We start from the raw sequence: 17,101 nt of genomic DNA, 5'->3' as shown, positions 1-17,101 counted from the left end.
GATTTGATTCAATTGTTTTCATTAGATATAGTATTGTAAGTCTTGGATTCAATGTATCTTCAATTAGAGAAACCTAGATTTAAGCATTAGGGTTTGCATGTGCCCATAGGAAAGTTCTTATGGCTCAAACCCATCAGTGTTAGGGGGTGAAATAGTCCCCGGTTACTGGTTGAAAGATACCGAAGGGGAGGCCAGCACCCAGATATGCTAGGCAGTATCCGGTCGAGAGGACCGAAGGGGAGGCTAGCACTCAGATATGCTAGGCAGTATCCGGTCGAGAGGACCGAAGGGGTAGGTCGGGAACCAAGATATGCCTGACAGTATATGTATGTTATATGTTTGTATGGTATGTGGTATGATGGGGGAACTCACGAAGCTTTGTGCTTACGATTTTCAGTTTTGGTTTCAGGTACTTCGTGTTTAAAGGAAAGGAGCCGGCTAGATCGCAACACATCACACTATGGTTTTCCGCATGTAACATCCTGATTCCCAGGTATATTATTTTATTCAATTATTTTGAAGTTTGTGGAGGAACTCGGCGAGTTGGAGCCAAGACTCACCGAGTAGGGTCGCGGATGTCCATCCGGGTTCACGTTCGGACTCGGTGAGTCCACGTTGTTTAATGAAACCCTAATCCCCCGGGTTTGGAGCCTATTTAAGGGCACTTATAGCCTCCCATTGCGGCTACCAGTCCCTTGAGAGAACCCTAAGTGAGCCAAATCGCTGTGAGGGAGAAGAAGTCACTTTTGATCCTTGTATCTTTGGTTTAGCAAGAAGGAGGTGACCAAGAGCAAAGAGGAGGTGCGATTCTAGCAGTTCCAGAGTTCAGAGACTTCATTTTGAGGTAATAGTTTGAACCTCCTTCAGTTTTGGTGTTGATCATTAGAGTTAGGGTTTTCTAACCCCTTTGGAGAGTGATTATGTGGAGCAAATGGTCCCTCTTCGAGTTTGTGCCTTGGATCTGGACTCAAAGAGGTCCAGAGACCTTAACCCTTGGAGCTTTATGGATCAGTTTGGGGTTATTGGACTTAGGTTGCCATTTTTGGGACTAAATCTCCTTTTGATGCCTTGTTGTTGTTATACAAGCATCAAGTTTTGTACTTTACGTGACATTCATGCTTGGGGAGGCCATATCTATGGTTTAGGGAAACAGATTTGACCTCAGGAGCTCAATAGAGATTGTGCGTGGCATGAACTTGCCGAGTTGTTCTTGAGACTCGGCGAGTAGGGTTAGGGTTTCACGTAAGCAAGGGAGGACTCAGTGAGTCAGGAGGGGGTTAGAGGACTAGAGTTCAAGGCGGTACTCGCCGAGTTGTTCTTGAGACTCGACGAGTTGAGTCGGGGTGGCCCCGCTATTCGTACCTGGTATGACTCGTCGAGCATAGGGAGGGACTCGGCGTGCCAAGCGGGCAAAGAGTTAGAGGACATGAGTGAACTCGCCGAGTCACCAGATTGCACTCGGCGAGTAGGGTCAAAGTGTGACCGTTGACTTTTGTTGACTTTTAGGGTTTGGTCAACAATGGAGTACTTGTGTCAAGAGGGGGTAAAATAGTCTTTTACCCTTCTGAGGGTGCCAATGGCAAGTTGAGTCTAGTCTCGAGAGTTATATTTATAAGAGTATTTACTTTATGTGAATAGGCGGAGGCTAGGCAATATTTCTACCGAGTCAGGGATTTACCGAGACGCCTGAGGTGAGTCTTCTTACTATACTTTACCTAGAGTGGTAATTAGAGTTACGTGATAGAGTACTTTGTATGCTTTAGCATGATGTGATTTCTATGTGACTTATGCTATGTATATGCCAGAGTTTTCAGAGTTAGGACCGGAAGGTCCACAGAGTGAGGGCTAGAGGTCCCACAAAGTTATGGGACTGGAGGGTCCCACTGAGACACTTTGACTAGAGGGTCAAACAGAGTTATAGCCTCGAGTAGCTAATACGTGTTGTGAGTGGTATTTTGGGGAACTCACTAAGCTTATGCTTATAGTGTTATGTGTTTCAGGTACCAGTGATGACCGCGGGAAGGCGTCGGCTTGATTCGTACACACACATGGGATTTTATGTATTTTGATCTTGGGAGATGTTTTGTGAAACAAAGACATGATACTATGACATTTTATGAATGAATGAGTTTGTGAAAATGTGTTTGAAAATGCGAAAAATTGTTTTAATTTTTACGGTGTTACAAGTTGGTATAAGAGCCTTGGTTTGAGGGATTCGGGTGCACCTTTGGGCGTATCTGAACTCAAACTGAGGATTTGAGGAAATTTCGATAATAAAATAAGTTTTCAAAAGAAGAACTTATGAGACAAACAGAGCAGAGTCGTGTGTACGAACAGCCAGCGCCCGAACGGTGATTTCCCAAAATATCATTACGATAAGTGTTATAAGATATGATATGATATGTTATATGATGAGCTATACTATGCATGCTAGAGTAGACTAGGTATTCTTATTAGGACTAGAGTGGCCTAATATGTGATGCCTGAGTCTAGGAGTCTTGCTGCTAGGGATACTTCAAAGTGTTATGTAGAAGCGAGGAGGTTATGAGAGATCTGCTAGCGAATATCACATGATTAGAGAAAGTAGAGTACCTGGGATTTGGGACTCTAGGATGAGGACTTAGGGTGAATGTTGATGCGGTGTGGACGGTAGTATTGGGCCCGTACTACTGAAGACACCGGGTCAGTGCACAGTCCAAGTAAGAATCCTTGGAGTACTAAAGGACAAGTAGGGTGGAGTATTCGAGTGTGAGCATACTCAAGCGAGTACCTGATATTTATTCTTGTGTTGTATTTCAGAGAGAGGGAGATCATGGTTGGGACGCGCCACACACCAGGGAGCAACGGTATGAGTGATGAGGAGATCCGTAGGATCATCCAGGAGGAGGTGGCTGCGGCCATCAGAGCAGATATACCAGAGATGTTCGGGTCTATCAAGACCACGCTGATAGAGACATTTGACGAGAAGTACGATGCTCTTTCTGAGGGTAGTGATGCGTTGCTGTTCTGAGAGTTCAGCAACACAAAACCACCGGAGTTTGACGGGACCCTGGATCCGATTGCGGCGATGAGGTGGATTTCAGACATAGAGGGGTGCTTCTTTACTTGCTCATCTCCAGAGCATTTGAGAGTTCGGTTCGTGTTGAACCAGCTTTGCTTGGGAGCGAAGGATTGGTGGAAGTTTGTGACGACACACTATACGCCTGCTGAGCTTGTTGCAGTGACATGGGAGAGGTTCACTGCTATGTTCCGAGATGAGTACGTTCCCCAGGTGGAGAGGGAGTGTTTGGCCCAGGAGTTTCTGACCCTCAAGCAGGCACTGAGTCTGTTACAGTGATTACGAGGATGTTTCATGAGCGGACGATGTTCTGCCTAGAGCACGTGTCCTCCGAGCAGGCACGTATGAGACGATATCTGAGCATTTTGAGGAGGGATATACGAGAGTTCGTGGCGAACTCGACGTACCAGACATATGTCGAGCTTTAGGCAAATGCCCGGAGGAGGGAGATAGAGCTGGAGACCCAGGCTAGGGAGGAGGTTGAGTCTCAGGGGAGGGATCGGCGACCGGTATAGTCTCAGCCGGTAGCCAAGCGGGCCAAGCCCGCTGATTCGAGATCAGGGAACCAGAGGGGCCGCACTTGTGGCAAGTGCCATGATGGGGTATGCAGAGAAGGGTCTTGCTACAAATGTGGCAAGGAGGGGCATATGGCCAAGGATTGCCCCAAGGGGTTTGCAGTATGTTTTCACTGCAACCAGACCGGACACCAGAAGGCAGAGTGTCCATAGCTGCGAGGATCAGCACAGGGAGCATCTCAGGGATCTGCCCCTGCTGCTATCAGAGCTACTGAGAGCCGGCCAGTGAAGGTCGAGGCACCGAAGGCACGAGGGAGAGCCTTTCAGTTGACCGCGGAGGAGGTCCGCGCAGCGCCCGATGTCGTGGATGGTATGTATTCTTTCGTATATTTATTTTGATGTTGAGATATTGTGTTTATATTATGTTATGTGTAGGTACTTTTCTTGTGAGTTTTGTACCTGCCTTGGTGTTATTTGACTCGGGTGCGAGTCGGTCTTTTGTATCTTTGGCTTTTAGTCAGCACATCAGTGTTAGTCGTGAGGCGTTGAGTCGACCTCTGAGAGTTTCCATAGCTGACGAGAGGGCGGTATATGCCACAGAGGTGATCCGAGGGTGTGTACTCGAGATTTTCGGTGTTGAGTTCCCGATTGATTTAGTTCCTATTGCGATGGGAGATGTCTGTGTCATCGTGGGCATGGACTGGTTGAGCAGATTCGGAGCGGTTATCGACTGCGAGCGACAACTGGTGACCATACGAGACCCTAGTGGGGGAGTTCTTACGGTGTACGGCGAGGGTACACGTTCTGGGTCAGCATTTTGTTCGGCCGCTAGGGCGAGGCAGTGTCTACAGCAGAACTGTAAGGGCTTTGTAGCGTATGTGATGGATACGAGGGTTGATTCAGAGAGACCGAGGTCAGTTGATGAGGTTCCGATAGTGCGTGAGTTCCCGGGCTTATTTCCGGAGGAGTTGCCGGGCGTGCCTCCTGTGAGGCAGGTGGAGTTCAGTATCGATTTGGTTCCGGGAGCCGCGCCTATCGCCAAGGTGCCCTATCGCCTTGCACCTCCATAGATGCAGGAGTTATCCTCGCAACTTCAGGAGTTGTTGGGGAAGAGGTTTATTCGGCCGAGCAGCTCGCCGTGGGGAGCGCCTATCCTTTTTGTCAAGAAAAAGGATAGTTTCACATCGGATGTGCATTGATTACCGGGAGTTGAACAAGCTGACGGTCAAGAACCGTTACCCGTTGCCGAAGATCGACGATTTGTTTGATCAGTTGCAGGGAACATCTTGGTTCTCCAAGATCGATTTGAGGTCTGGGTATCATCAGGTAAGGGTGCAAGATGAGGACATCCAGAAGACAGCGTTCAGGACTCGTTATGGACATTACGAGATTGTGGTGATGCCTTTCGGACTCACCAATGCACCGGAGGTGTTCATGGATCTCATGAACAGAGTGTGTAGGCCGATGTTGGATCGCTCGGTGATCGTATTCATCGATGACATTTTGGTGTATTCTAGATCCAGAGAGCAGCATGAGAAGCATTTGAGGGAGATCCTCGGGGTTCTGAGATCGGAGAGGCATTATGCCAAATTCTCCAAGTGCGATTTCTTGTTGCGAGTGGTCCAGTTCCTAGGACACCTCGTTAACCAGAGGGGGGTGTTGGTCGACATGGCCAAAGTTGGGGCAGTGATGAGTTGGGAGGTGCCGAGGTCACCCACCGAGATCAGGAGTTTCTTAGGTCTGGCAGTCTATTATCGGAGATTTATCAGGGATTTCTCCAAGATCGTCGTGCCACTCACCAGGTTGACCTGGAAGGGTGTCGCTTTTTCATGGGGCCCCGAGCGGCAGGCCTCCTTCGAGACACTTCGCCAGAGACTATGCGAAGCCCCGGTGTTAGCCCTTCCAGAAGGAATGGAGGACTTTGTGGTGTATTGTGATGTGTCGATCTTGGGGTTGGGAGCGGTTCTGATGCAGAGAGGGCATGTGATAGCATACGCATCGAGGCAGCTGAAGCCTCATGAGACGAGGTATCCCACCCACGATTTAGAGTTGGGGGAAGTGGTGTTCACCCTTAGGATCTGGCGTCACTATCTGTATGGGGTTCGGTGTACCATATACACGGACCACAAGAGCTTGAAGTACTTGATGGATCAGCCCAACCTGAACATGCGCTAGAGGAGATGGTTGGATGTGGTAAAAGATTACGACTGCGAGATCCTGTACCACCCGGGTAAGGCTAATGTTGTAGCCGATGCACTGAGCCGAAGGGCGGAGAGCGCCCCGATGCGAGATGTTTGTTTGAGATTGACCGTGATGGCTCCGGTGTTGGATACCATTTGTGGGGCCCAGGATGAGGCCGTGAGATCAGAAAACCAAAAGAGAGAGCGAGTTGTCGGGATGGTATCAGAGTTCATTACCGATAGTCGGGGGCTTATGAGATTCCAGGGTCGAATCTGGGTACCGTTTGTGGGCGGGACGCGTACCATTTTGATGGAAGAGGCTCATCGGTCGAAGTTCTCGATCCATCCTGGGGCCACTAAGATGTATTTAGACCTGAAGAAGGAGTATTGGTGACTCTGTATGAAGAGGGATGTCGTGTGGTTTGTTGAGAGGTGCTTAACCTGTCGGAGGGTTAAGGCCGAGCACCAGAGACCGCATGGTAAGTTGCAGTAGTTGGAGGTTCCCGAGTGGAAGTGGGAACATATTACCATGGATTTTATCACCAAATTGCCAAGGACTGCTAGGGGAGTCGATGCAATTTGGGTGATTGTGGACAGGTTGACAAAGAGCGCCCACTTCCTTGCTATCAGTGAGGGCTCTTCCGCAGAGAAGTTGGCAGAGATGTACGTGCGGGAGGTGGTATCGCGGCATGGAGTGTCGATCCCGATTGTCTCGGACCGAGATGTGTGTTTCACTTCCAAATTCTGGAAGAAATTTCATGAGGAATTGGGTACTAAGCTGCATTTTAGTACCGCATACCACCCCCAGACTGACGGACAGAGCGAGCGGACGATTCAGACGCTCGAGGATATGCTCCGGGCATGTGTGTTGGATTTCGGCGGGGACAAGTATTTGCCCTTGGCAGAGTTTTCCTACAACAACAGCCATCATTCGAGCATTGGTATGCCACCCTTTGAGCTGTTGTATGGGAGAAGGTGTCGGACCCCCATTTGCTGGGGAGAGGTCGGGCAGCGTGTGATGGGTAGTACCGAGATCGTGCTTCAGACGACTGAGCAGATACAACAGGTCAGGCAGAGGTTATTGACCGCTCAGAGTCGTCAGAAGAGTTATGCAGACAGGCGTCGGTCCGAGCTCGAGTTCCAGGTCGGCGACTTTGTACTCCTGAAGGTCTCTCCTTGGAAAGGAGTGATCCGATTCAGGAAGAGGGGCAAGTTGGGGCCCCGATATATCGGTCCTTTTCGGGTGATCGCGAGGGTAGGCAGGGTAGCCTACCGGTTGGAGCTACCTGCAAAGCTAGATCAGATTCATGACACTTTTCATGTGTCGCAGTTGCGAAAGTGTGTAGCCGATCAGTCGGTAGTAGTGCCATTAGAGGATATTCAGTGGATGTGGGCCTGAACTACGTTGAAAGACCGGTGGCTATTCGGGATCGAAAGATCAAGGTTCTGAGGAACAAAGAAGTGCCTCTGGTGTAGGTCCAGTGGCAACACCGGAAAGGGTCAGAGCTTACTTGGGAGCAGGAGCGTGAGATGCGTGAGCAACATTCGGAGTTATTTCTAGAGTGAGACTTCGAGGGCGAAGTCTAATTCTAGTGGGGGAGAACTGTAACATCCTAATTCCCATGTATATTATTTTATTCAATTATTTTGAAGTTTGTGGAGGAACTCGGCGAGTTGGAGCCAAGACTCGTCGAGTAGGGTCGCGGATGTTCATCCGGGTTCACGTCCGGACTCGGCGAGTCCGTTCAAGGACTCGGCGAGTCCACGCAGTTTAATGAAACCCTAATCCCCCGGGTTTGGAGCCTATTTAAGGGCACTTATAGCCTCCCATTGCGGCTACCAGTCCCTTGAGAGAACCCTAAGTGAGCCAAATCGCTGTGAGGGAGAAGAAGTCACTTTTGATGCTTGATGTCTTTGTGATTCATGCATGTCTATGTGTTATGTGTTCCGGACTGCGGTCCGATGCAGTATGCAGTATATGTGTTATTGTTATATGTTATGATTATGTTATGCTATGTTCAGTCAGTTCCGTACTTCGGTCCGATGCAGTGGGCAAGGCCCTAGTTAGTCCCAGAATTCAGTTCGATGCAGTGGGCAAGGCCTTAGTCAGTTCCAGATTTCGGTCTGATACAGAGGGCAAGGCCCTAATCAGTTCCTGACTTTGGTCCGATGCAGAGGGCAAGGCCCTATTCAGTTCCGGACTTCGGTCCGATGCAGAGGGCAAGGCCCTATTCAGTTCCGGACTTCGGTCCGATGTAGTTAGTTCCGGACTTCGGTTCGATGCAGTGGGCAAGGCCCTAGTTAGTTATGGACTTCAGTCCGATGCAGTGGACAAGGGCCAGTATGTGCTTTATATGTTATTGTATGGTGTGTGGTAGTTTGGGGGAGCTCGCTAAGCTTTGTGCTTACAGTTTCAGTTTTGGTTTCAGGTACTCCGTTTTCAAAAGAGGAGCTCGGGAAGATTGCAGTGCACACACCATCTATTCAGCCTGGGATGTTTATACTCTGATATTTTGACAATTGTTACGATATTTTGAGATACACTACTTATGATTTTTATATGATGTTCGATAACTATGGTTTTATTATTAAATTAAAATGGAATTTTTAGACTGTACAATTGGGATGTTACATAATGATAGTCAGGGAGTCATCGGAGCAACTGTTAGAGATTCATTTCCGTGATATTCGACACTCAGCTTTACGAGGTGAGTTACCTTCCAGTAGAAGTAGGTCGAAGGCACCAATGCCGGCTCATTAGTAGTTGTTTATAGTTGAGATGATTGTCTTTGTGATAATTGTCTAGTATGCCACTATCTGTTATGCTTTATGTGCTAGGATGCTATGATATTATGTGATAGTGATAGGAGGGGTGAAATAGTCTCCGGTTATCAGTTGAAAGAGACCGAAAGGGGTTGACAGTACTCATATATACCTAGCAATATGTTTATGATATGTTATTATGTGGTAGTGGTAGGAGTGAAATAGTCCCCGTAACCGGTTGAGATAAATCAGAGGGTAAGTCGGGCACCCTATATGCTTAACAGGGGTAGGCGGACACCCCAGACGTCTGACAGGGGTAGTTTGGGCACCCCGGTATGCGTAACAGGGGTAGGTTGAGCACCCCGGTATGCTCAACAGGGTTAGGTTGGGCACCCCGATATGCCTAAGAGGGGTAGGTTGAGCACCTCAGTATGCTCAATAGGGTAGGTCGGGCACCCAGATATGCATGACAGTATGTTTATTGTATGGTATATGGTATGTTGGGGGAACTCAATAAGCTTTGTGCTTACGGTTTACAATTTTGGTTTCAAGTACTTCTTTTTCAAAGGGAAAGGAGTCGGCATGACTGCAACACATCACACCACTATTTTCTACACTATGATGTTCTTGGGATTTGTACTCTGACATTATTATGACTTGTTTTGAGACATATGACTTATGGGTTTTTATGATATGAGATAACTTCATGATGTTTTCAATAATCTGTTTTATGAATAATTAAATTAAAAATGAAACTTTTTGGTCTTGGATTTTGGGATGTTACATCCAGTCTCATGTGTCTCAGTGAAGTCCCTCCGGTCTCACGTCTCGGTATGGACCCTCCGATCATAACTCAATATATACATAAATAATATAACATCATAAGTCACAAAGACATAATGCATAATAACACATATCTTAGTATAAGCAATTAAGACCCTCTGGTCAATACTACGAATAAGACCTTCCGGTCAATAACATGAATAAGACCCTCCGGTCACACATAAATTACCACACAGTTAAGAATAGTGAGAAGACTCACCTTAGATGATAAACAAATCCTACAACAGTTGCTGCTGCACACCAACCCCATACACTGAGCCAAACCCACAACTAAACTTGATTAAGATCTAAGACTAAGTCTAAAGATGGCCCACTAATCCAGCCCAGAAATGCACCAAGCCCATTGGGCCCACTAAGGCCCCATAACAATTGGGTCTACCAAGGCCTAAACCCAATCCTAGGCCCAAAAGGGCAAGCCCAACAAAAGGGTTTCAGACTCTAACATTCCTTTGTCCAAAATCCCTAATACAGCAAGCCCAAAACCAAGACTTCAAACACTTAAGGCCCAAAACGATATCTAGCCCAAAAATCCCACAATGAGCTTACACAGGGCGTGCCCCCTTGAATCGCTCAGCGTACACGCAAGTGCTGAACGGGGAACTTGATCAGTACCCAGGGCGTAACTGCTTAGGTCCAAAAACTCAATTTTTGACCTAATCACTTCAGCTCATTGCATCCAACCCTCAAGTAAGCTTCATTACAAGCCCTTAATTGATAAAGTTGGCGACTTTATCAATTTGCATGTCTTAATGGGACCCAACTTCCAAAAATAACCATAAAGACTCATATTAAGCACTTTAACACATGCATGACTGACTCTTAACCCTAAAAATGCCAACTTTAAGGTTCTTGAACCTCATAAATGCCAAGAGTGGCAACTCAAAGCTCTTGAAGTGGTAACAACCACTAGATCTCATCCATGAGATCCAAAAAGAGGAAAAAACCTTCATAACCATAGATCTAAACTTCTAAAGAGCAAGTTCAGATCTTTATACCTCAAATGAGCTAGAAATGGAGTATAGATTCTGGATCTACAAGCCTTCCTTTGAACTCCAAACTTGCACCAACCTCCTTCTTCAAGAATATGCACCAAAATGAGCCAAAAGCACAAAACTAAGCTCACAACACTCTTGGCAGGGTTAGGGTTTCGAAAATGAGTCTCAAGGTCAGTGGAGGCTGAGATATGAAGGTTACAAGAGCCATAAATGTGTTTATATAATGTCCAAACCCTAAAAATTAGGGTTTGGGACTTCTGCTAAATACGTTGGGCGTACCCCAGCTTACGTTGGGCGTATGTGGCCAAACACACGCTTTCCCTCCTTGCATGCACGGGACCAATTTGCCAATATTTTCAACTAAGGACCATTTCTGCCAACTTCAAACTGTCATAACTTCTTCGTCTTAGGTCCGTTTCCAACGGACCTTATATCCATGGAAAGGTGGCGAGAAGCCCCACGCCCCTTGGGCTCTAAAGGACAAACCAAACTCTTTTATCACACAACCTACCTTACACGCATACAAAAGGGTCTAAACCTTTCTTCTTTAAAACCTCAGAACCTTTTCACACCCGAATTACAGTCTACGAGTCTTAAATCACAGAACGACCTGAAACATGATGTTACACTTCGACCCACATGTACAATGAGGCAAAACTCATGTGAAATGAAGAAACCCGAAAAAACTGAGATGCGTTTCCCTTTTTGCACTGTGTGCTCCCGCAAATATGCTAATAAGCAAAATCAATTAAAACCTTAATTAATAGTCCAAAACCCTCAAGTTTGACATAAAAGTCAAACTTGGTCAAAAGTCAACGACCAACAAAATTAAAGAAAGTCAAAGTCCATGGCAGCTATGTACGCCCAACGTACGTGACCTGATCTTATTTCTCCATTAAGTACTTTATCACTTAAGAAATTTTGTACAGAGCTCAGATCCAGACTCAAAACATCAAATTAAGTCATAAAGTTTCCACCTTTATGACTTTCAATTGCTATAAAAGGTTCAAAAGCCAAAACCCTAACTTATTAATCATTAATACATCGTAACTCTTGCATGGAAGGCGTAGACGAACCAAGATCACATTTTTATGGTTCCTAATAACCTCATAATGGATAAAGTTTCTAAATTTATCCATTAGAATGGTCGCAACAAACATGATCTAGTATTTAAGTCTCAAAGACACCAAAAGCACATATTTTTCTACTTAATCCATTAAGTCCAAGTCTCCAACCTTCAGGTCTGAATCAATATGATGTTTAGATGGATAAAGTTTCCAATTTTATCCATAACAGGGTCACAAACTTTCAAGATCTAATCTTTATGAACTTAAAGTGACCAAAAGCTCATAACAACAAAAACTAGTTAGATATAACAATTGCATCATCAAGATTCAAACTTTATACCTCCATAAGAAAGATCAAGGCAAGCAAGGTCTGGATCTACAAGCTCCAATGCAACCAACACTTCTCTAATGAGTTCCTTCTTCTCCAAGATACACAAAGAACACTACAGATCACTTAAAAACACCATCTTTTTGCTCACAAGGCTCAAAATAGGGTTAGGGTTTCAAGGGAGGACGTTAAAGAGGTGGAGGCTGAGAATGGAAATGGTTGGGGGGGGGGGGGGGGTTAAGGAGCAGAAATAGGGCTCAAAACCCTCAAATTAGGGTTTATAGTCTGATCGCGTGTGCCCACCGTACTAGGTTGACCCTACCACGATCCTCCTTGCACAGTACGCCCAACGTACTCCTCGTACATCCAGTGTACCGGCTAACCTAAAATCGTCTTATCTTCAAACGGTCGTAACTTTTTCGTTCCAACTCTGTTTTCGACGTTCTTTATATCCATGGAAAGGTGTTGAAGAGCTCCACAATATTATCTAAATATCCTAGACTAAAAAAATTCTCGAACAAAAATCCATATTTCATGCAAGAACCCGACCTATGACTTTTCCCTTTCTACCATTCCACCCTAAACACAATTCAAGGGTTAAATCTCTTAACTAACATTACCCCCTTCCACAAGGACTAAAATTTGCCTCCTTAAGGCCAAAATCCTTACACAACCGACTTCTGGTCCATGATCCAAAATCCTTACAAGGACTAAAATTTGCCTCCTTAAGGCCAAAATCCTTACACAACCGACTTCTGGTCCATGATCCAAAAATGGCAGGAAACAACGTGTTACAGTCGCGGTCATATGGTCATAACTTTGACACGAAACACCTCTTTTTGCCGACTTTCTATTGCTGAAACATTTTGTTGTGAATACTTAGGGGGTCAAAAGGCAAGAAATTTAGATCGAGAAAGATTTTATAATGGGAGAAACTCGAAATGTAAATGATCAAGAAATGAAGAAGGCTTGGCTTGCTATTTATAGAGGGCTGGAGGGACGGCACGCCATACCTCAAGATTAGGCACTAATTTTGCTTCGTATCTTTCAATTACACGCTCTATTTTTGATGTTCTTGATATCACTGACTTCGTATCGACGAGTACTATAACTTTCATTTAGACTCAGTCGGCTAATTATCGTTCTATTTTAAATTTACAAATTTGTAAAGATTACATTACGAAAGGCACTGCATATCAAGCTTAGGGACCAAGTTTCATTTGTATCTTTTGCATACGAGCTCCATTTTCGATGTTCTTTATATAATCGATTTCGTATCGAAAAATACTACAATTTTCATTTAGAATTCATCACTTAATTCTTGTTATATTTTAAATTTACAAATTTTGTAAAAATTACACTTGAAAGACGCACATATTAGGCTTATGGACCAAGTTTCCTTCGTAACTTTCGCATACAAGCTCCGTTTTCGATGTTTTTTATATCACCAATTTCGTATGGAAGATTACTACAACTTTCATTTAGAATGTTTCGTCTAACGTGGAACTGATCTCTATCTCACTTTTTATGACACACAATTTATCGTGTCAAATGCAAAACTTTGAAAAAAATCGTAATTACTTCACATGTGGTCATATTTGGACATTATTTATATCTTCGTGCTCGTGACCATGACTATTACAACTTTTGTTAAAATTATTTTTCCTAAATAATCTTTTATTTTTACATTTTATTTTATCACTTAACGAAAATTTATAATGAGATTTTCAACAAATATCATATACTTATAATATTTGTTCACATAACATGAATATATTAAGTAGATATTTATATAGTCCGTAACATAATTTTTTTATTATAAAAGTTTAATTAATTTTATAACTATGGTTCCACGGGTTATAAACTAGTAATGAATAATTATCTTATTCAACGATTATGAATAATCATAACTAAAATCGCTTACATAGTGACATTCGTCATATTTAATGAAAGTATTAATATTTTAATAAACTTTATCATCATTTAAAAGTAGGAAGATAAATAAAATTTCACTCGGTAAAAAAATTAACTTATAAGGTAAATAAAAGACATTTTGTAACGAAAACCAAATGATTGTCAAGAAATATTTGGGTTGAAGTAACTGTGAACGCCTAACCATAAAATTGTGGCAACAACGTTTGAAATTCAATCCTACATATAATTGCATAAAAATTAAAAAGGCTTGTAAGAGGTTATAAAATGAAATTGGGCTGGACCACATTAAACCCAATAACCAGAGGAACCCTAAGTCCCTGACTTTCTTTATCTACGTTTTCCCTTCTAAGATTATCCGTTTCTTCCATAACCACATCTCACATCTGCTTAGCGCCGACCGCCACCAATCAAACATGCCAGGCGCCATAGTCGAAGAAATTGAAACCCAGCAGAAGCTCGAGGTGATTTACTTCTTTTGATTACTAACTTTTAAATACTCGTCGTTCTTATATCATTCGTGTTTTGCTCAACTGTATTTGATTTTATAGCACGATGAGCACCCAATCGTTGAGGACGTTAAAGACGAGGATGACCACGACCATGAAGATGCCGATTCCGACGATGATGAGGATGACAAGGAAGACGGTGCCCAAGGTGGTTAGATCTATTTCCCTTTATAACTTTTCATTACGCATGTCTACGATTCTTTGCTTCATATGGTTATCCGATTCACGCCGATGCTTCTGTACGATCGAATAGATAACTCATTCGATTATCCTAATTGTTAGGTTCTGTTATATGGTAATTTCATTACTGTTTGATTGCTTTTTGGCATGCATGTTTGATGTTTCTTTCGTCTGCCTAACTTTCTTACATTGAAAAACAAGATGCAGGTGGGAATGAGAGCTCAAAGCAGAGCAGAAGTGAGAAAAAAAGCCGCAAGGCAATGTTGAAGCTGGGGATGCAACTTGTTCTTGGTGTGAGCAGAGTCACCATCAAAAGAACAAAAAACGTAAGCTGATTTCTGTTTCTGTTAGTGATTTAGTTATCATGAGAATGGCGTTTAAGAGGTATCTTTATCGATGACGCAGATGATGTTTTACATCTCTAAACCTGATGTCTTCAAAAGCCCCAACTCTGATACCTATGTCATATTCGGAGAGGCAAAGATTGAAGATCTGAGCTCACAACTGCAGACTCAAGCTGCTCAACAGTTTAGAGTGCCTGATTTGAGCTCTGTTATGGCAAAGGCAAATACTTCTGCTGCAGTTGATGCACATGCAGAGGAAGAAGAAGAAGAGGAGGTTGATGAGGCTGGTGTTTCTGCTGGAGATATTGAATTGGTTATGACACAGGCAGGTGTGTCTAGACCAAAGGCTGTCAAGGCTCTCAAGAACCAAAGTGGGGACATTGTCAGTGCTATCATGGAGCTCACCACTTAGGTGACACTTATTTTATTGTCTTTCCTTCTCTTAGTTTTGGATTCTTTCTTTTTACATTGAGCAGTTTTGATTCTGCAATGAGAATGCATTGACAATTTCATCATCATCTTTACATGTTCATGCAAAATTCATATCATTATTTCGACCATGATGCTTGTAAATGGTGCCCCTACATATCATTATTTCGACCATGATGCTTGTAAATGGTGCCCCTATGCCATTTCAGAGCTTTCAATTTCAAACATAGGTTTTTTCAGAGCTTATTATAAGCCTACACGCAGCTTCATGTATCTATTTGGGAGCAATTGGAGATTGTTGGAACTTGGAAATAGGATTGAAATGGGAGTGTTGATGATTGATTTGCTTTGATAGTTGTAAGATCGTGTGATCACTTCCCTAAAAACTATTTGCTCCTTACGCCTGAGAATCTGCTTATATTTTCCAGAGGATAGTCTCTACAACAACTACAACTGCTTAGACTGTGTTTGGCGCGCAACAGCTAGCTTATTTTTCGAGCTTTTTTATGTTGTCGTGTTTGGTAAGCCAAAAAATTTAGCTGATAAGCTAGCTTTTTGAAAAGCTACTTAGACTAGCTTTTTAGGAGCTTTTTAAAATTTTTCCAAATACACCTCTTAATTAATTATAGAAATACATACTCTTACATGTTCTTTTATGTAATTTTATATATTTCATCTAGCTTTTCAGTTAGTTTTACCAAACGTTATTTTTATTAGCTAGCTTTTTATTTAACAACTAATTTTTCAGCCATCAGCTAGCTTTTCAGCTAGTCCGCCAAACATAGCTTTAATCTCTTTAGGTACAAGAACATTAAGTACGAGCTAGATTCGTATCTTAATTATTGGAGTCGAAAAGTGGAAATATAATGTGTGTATATACTAATGATATCCCCCAGAATGAATAAAGATAAACGAAAATAAAGGTTTTCATAAGTTAGCTAAAATAAAGATAAGTTAGATATGTTTTGATTAAAACTATGTTTGTCTGAAAAGACAGTTGATAAAAATGTTTTTTTGGTAAAAATGGTTGAAAAGTAAGTTGAAAAATATAAAAATATTTAAAAGAATTCTTTTTTAGAATTAATAAAAGGATATATTTAGGAAATTAAAAAGAAGCTCATAAAAAGCTAGTCTAAATAGTTTTTTTTTTTTTTTTTTTTTTTTTTTTTTTTTTTAAATTAGCTTATTAGCTATTTTTTAATTTGTCAAATATGATACTTAAAAAAACTCAAAAAATAAGTTAATTTACCAGTTAGCTGCAGCCATTTTGTTTTGGTGTTTTGTTGTGGTCTAAGGTATTTTTCGGGAAAATAGGGCCGTTAAGTATACTAGTTATTGTAAATGTAAAAGTCTAGAATGCATTTAGTGAAATTCATGAAGAAGTAAGAAAATTAGTGAAACAACGAAGTTTTACAAAATGGCATGGCATGGCATGCACACATGTTTAGGGCTACAAAAATCATGTATAAAAGCATCATAAATGTCACCCAAGTGTTGTAATGTTAGTTGAGGCAGATATACAAAGGAAATGATTTATCCACTTTGCTTTTTTTATTAATTCACAGAAAATATTATTTATGGACATTTATAACCTTAATTATTTTTAAATTCTAATACACAGAAAAGAGAAACATTTTTTTTCCAAGTATGAACTACCAACAGATTATAACCTTGAAATTACTAATCGACACATCTTAACCATTGGCACCATCTGTTCCAAATAGTCCAATCTCTACAACACCCATTGTTGATCAACATTCGATCCAAAAAAACCCTTGTAGTTATCAATTTATCATCCGACTCTCCATCGTCATCAACAATCGATCGCCAACTCCAACATCGATTTTCTAATTTCTCGATCTTCCAACATCGAGTTTCAGGGTCTCCATAATTGATCTTTCAGTTCTAAGCATTGCAGTTATCAATCATCCGATTATTGGTTTTATTGTAGGAGTTTT

The 17,101-nt window shown here is 42.6% G+C and overlaps 1 protein-coding gene across 4 annotated transcripts; it reads left to right on the top strand.

Moving 5' to 3' along the window:
* The first annotated feature begins 13,984 nt into the window (after positions 1 to 13,984).
* LOC111903393 (nascent polypeptide-associated complex subunit alpha-like protein 2) lies at positions 13,985 to 15,232 on the top strand. 4 transcript variants are annotated; one of them, XM_023899172.3, is made up of 4 exons: positions 13,985 to 14,145; positions 14,233 to 14,338; positions 14,578 to 14,696; positions 14,776 to 15,232. In XM_023899172.3, exons 1-4 carry the CDS (start codon positions 14,098 to 14,100, stop codon positions 15,124 to 15,126), a joined length of 624 nt encoding a protein of 207 aa, XP_023754940.1. In that variant the 5' UTR covers positions 13,985 to 14,097; the 3' UTR covers positions 15,127 to 15,232. The 4 variants fall into 4 exon arrangements, with proteins under 4 accessions (XP_023754940.1, XP_023754938.1, XP_023754939.1 ...); XM_023899170.3 differs by having other exon boundaries at positions 14,572 to 14,696; XM_023899171.3 differs by having other exon boundaries at positions 14,233 to 14,341.
* The last annotated feature ends 1,869 nt before the right edge of the window (positions 15,233 to 17,101 follow it).

Source organism: Lactuca sativa, chromosome 8 (genome assembly GCF_002870075.4).
Source record: "Lactuca sativa cultivar Salinas chromosome 8, Lsat_Salinas_v11, whole genome shotgun sequence".
Classification (NCBI taxonomy): Eukaryota; Viridiplantae; Streptophyta; class Magnoliopsida; order Asterales; family Asteraceae; genus Lactuca; species Lactuca sativa.
Note: the sequence above shows the minus strand (reverse complement) of the source record. Positions and strands in the feature narration are given on the sequence as shown.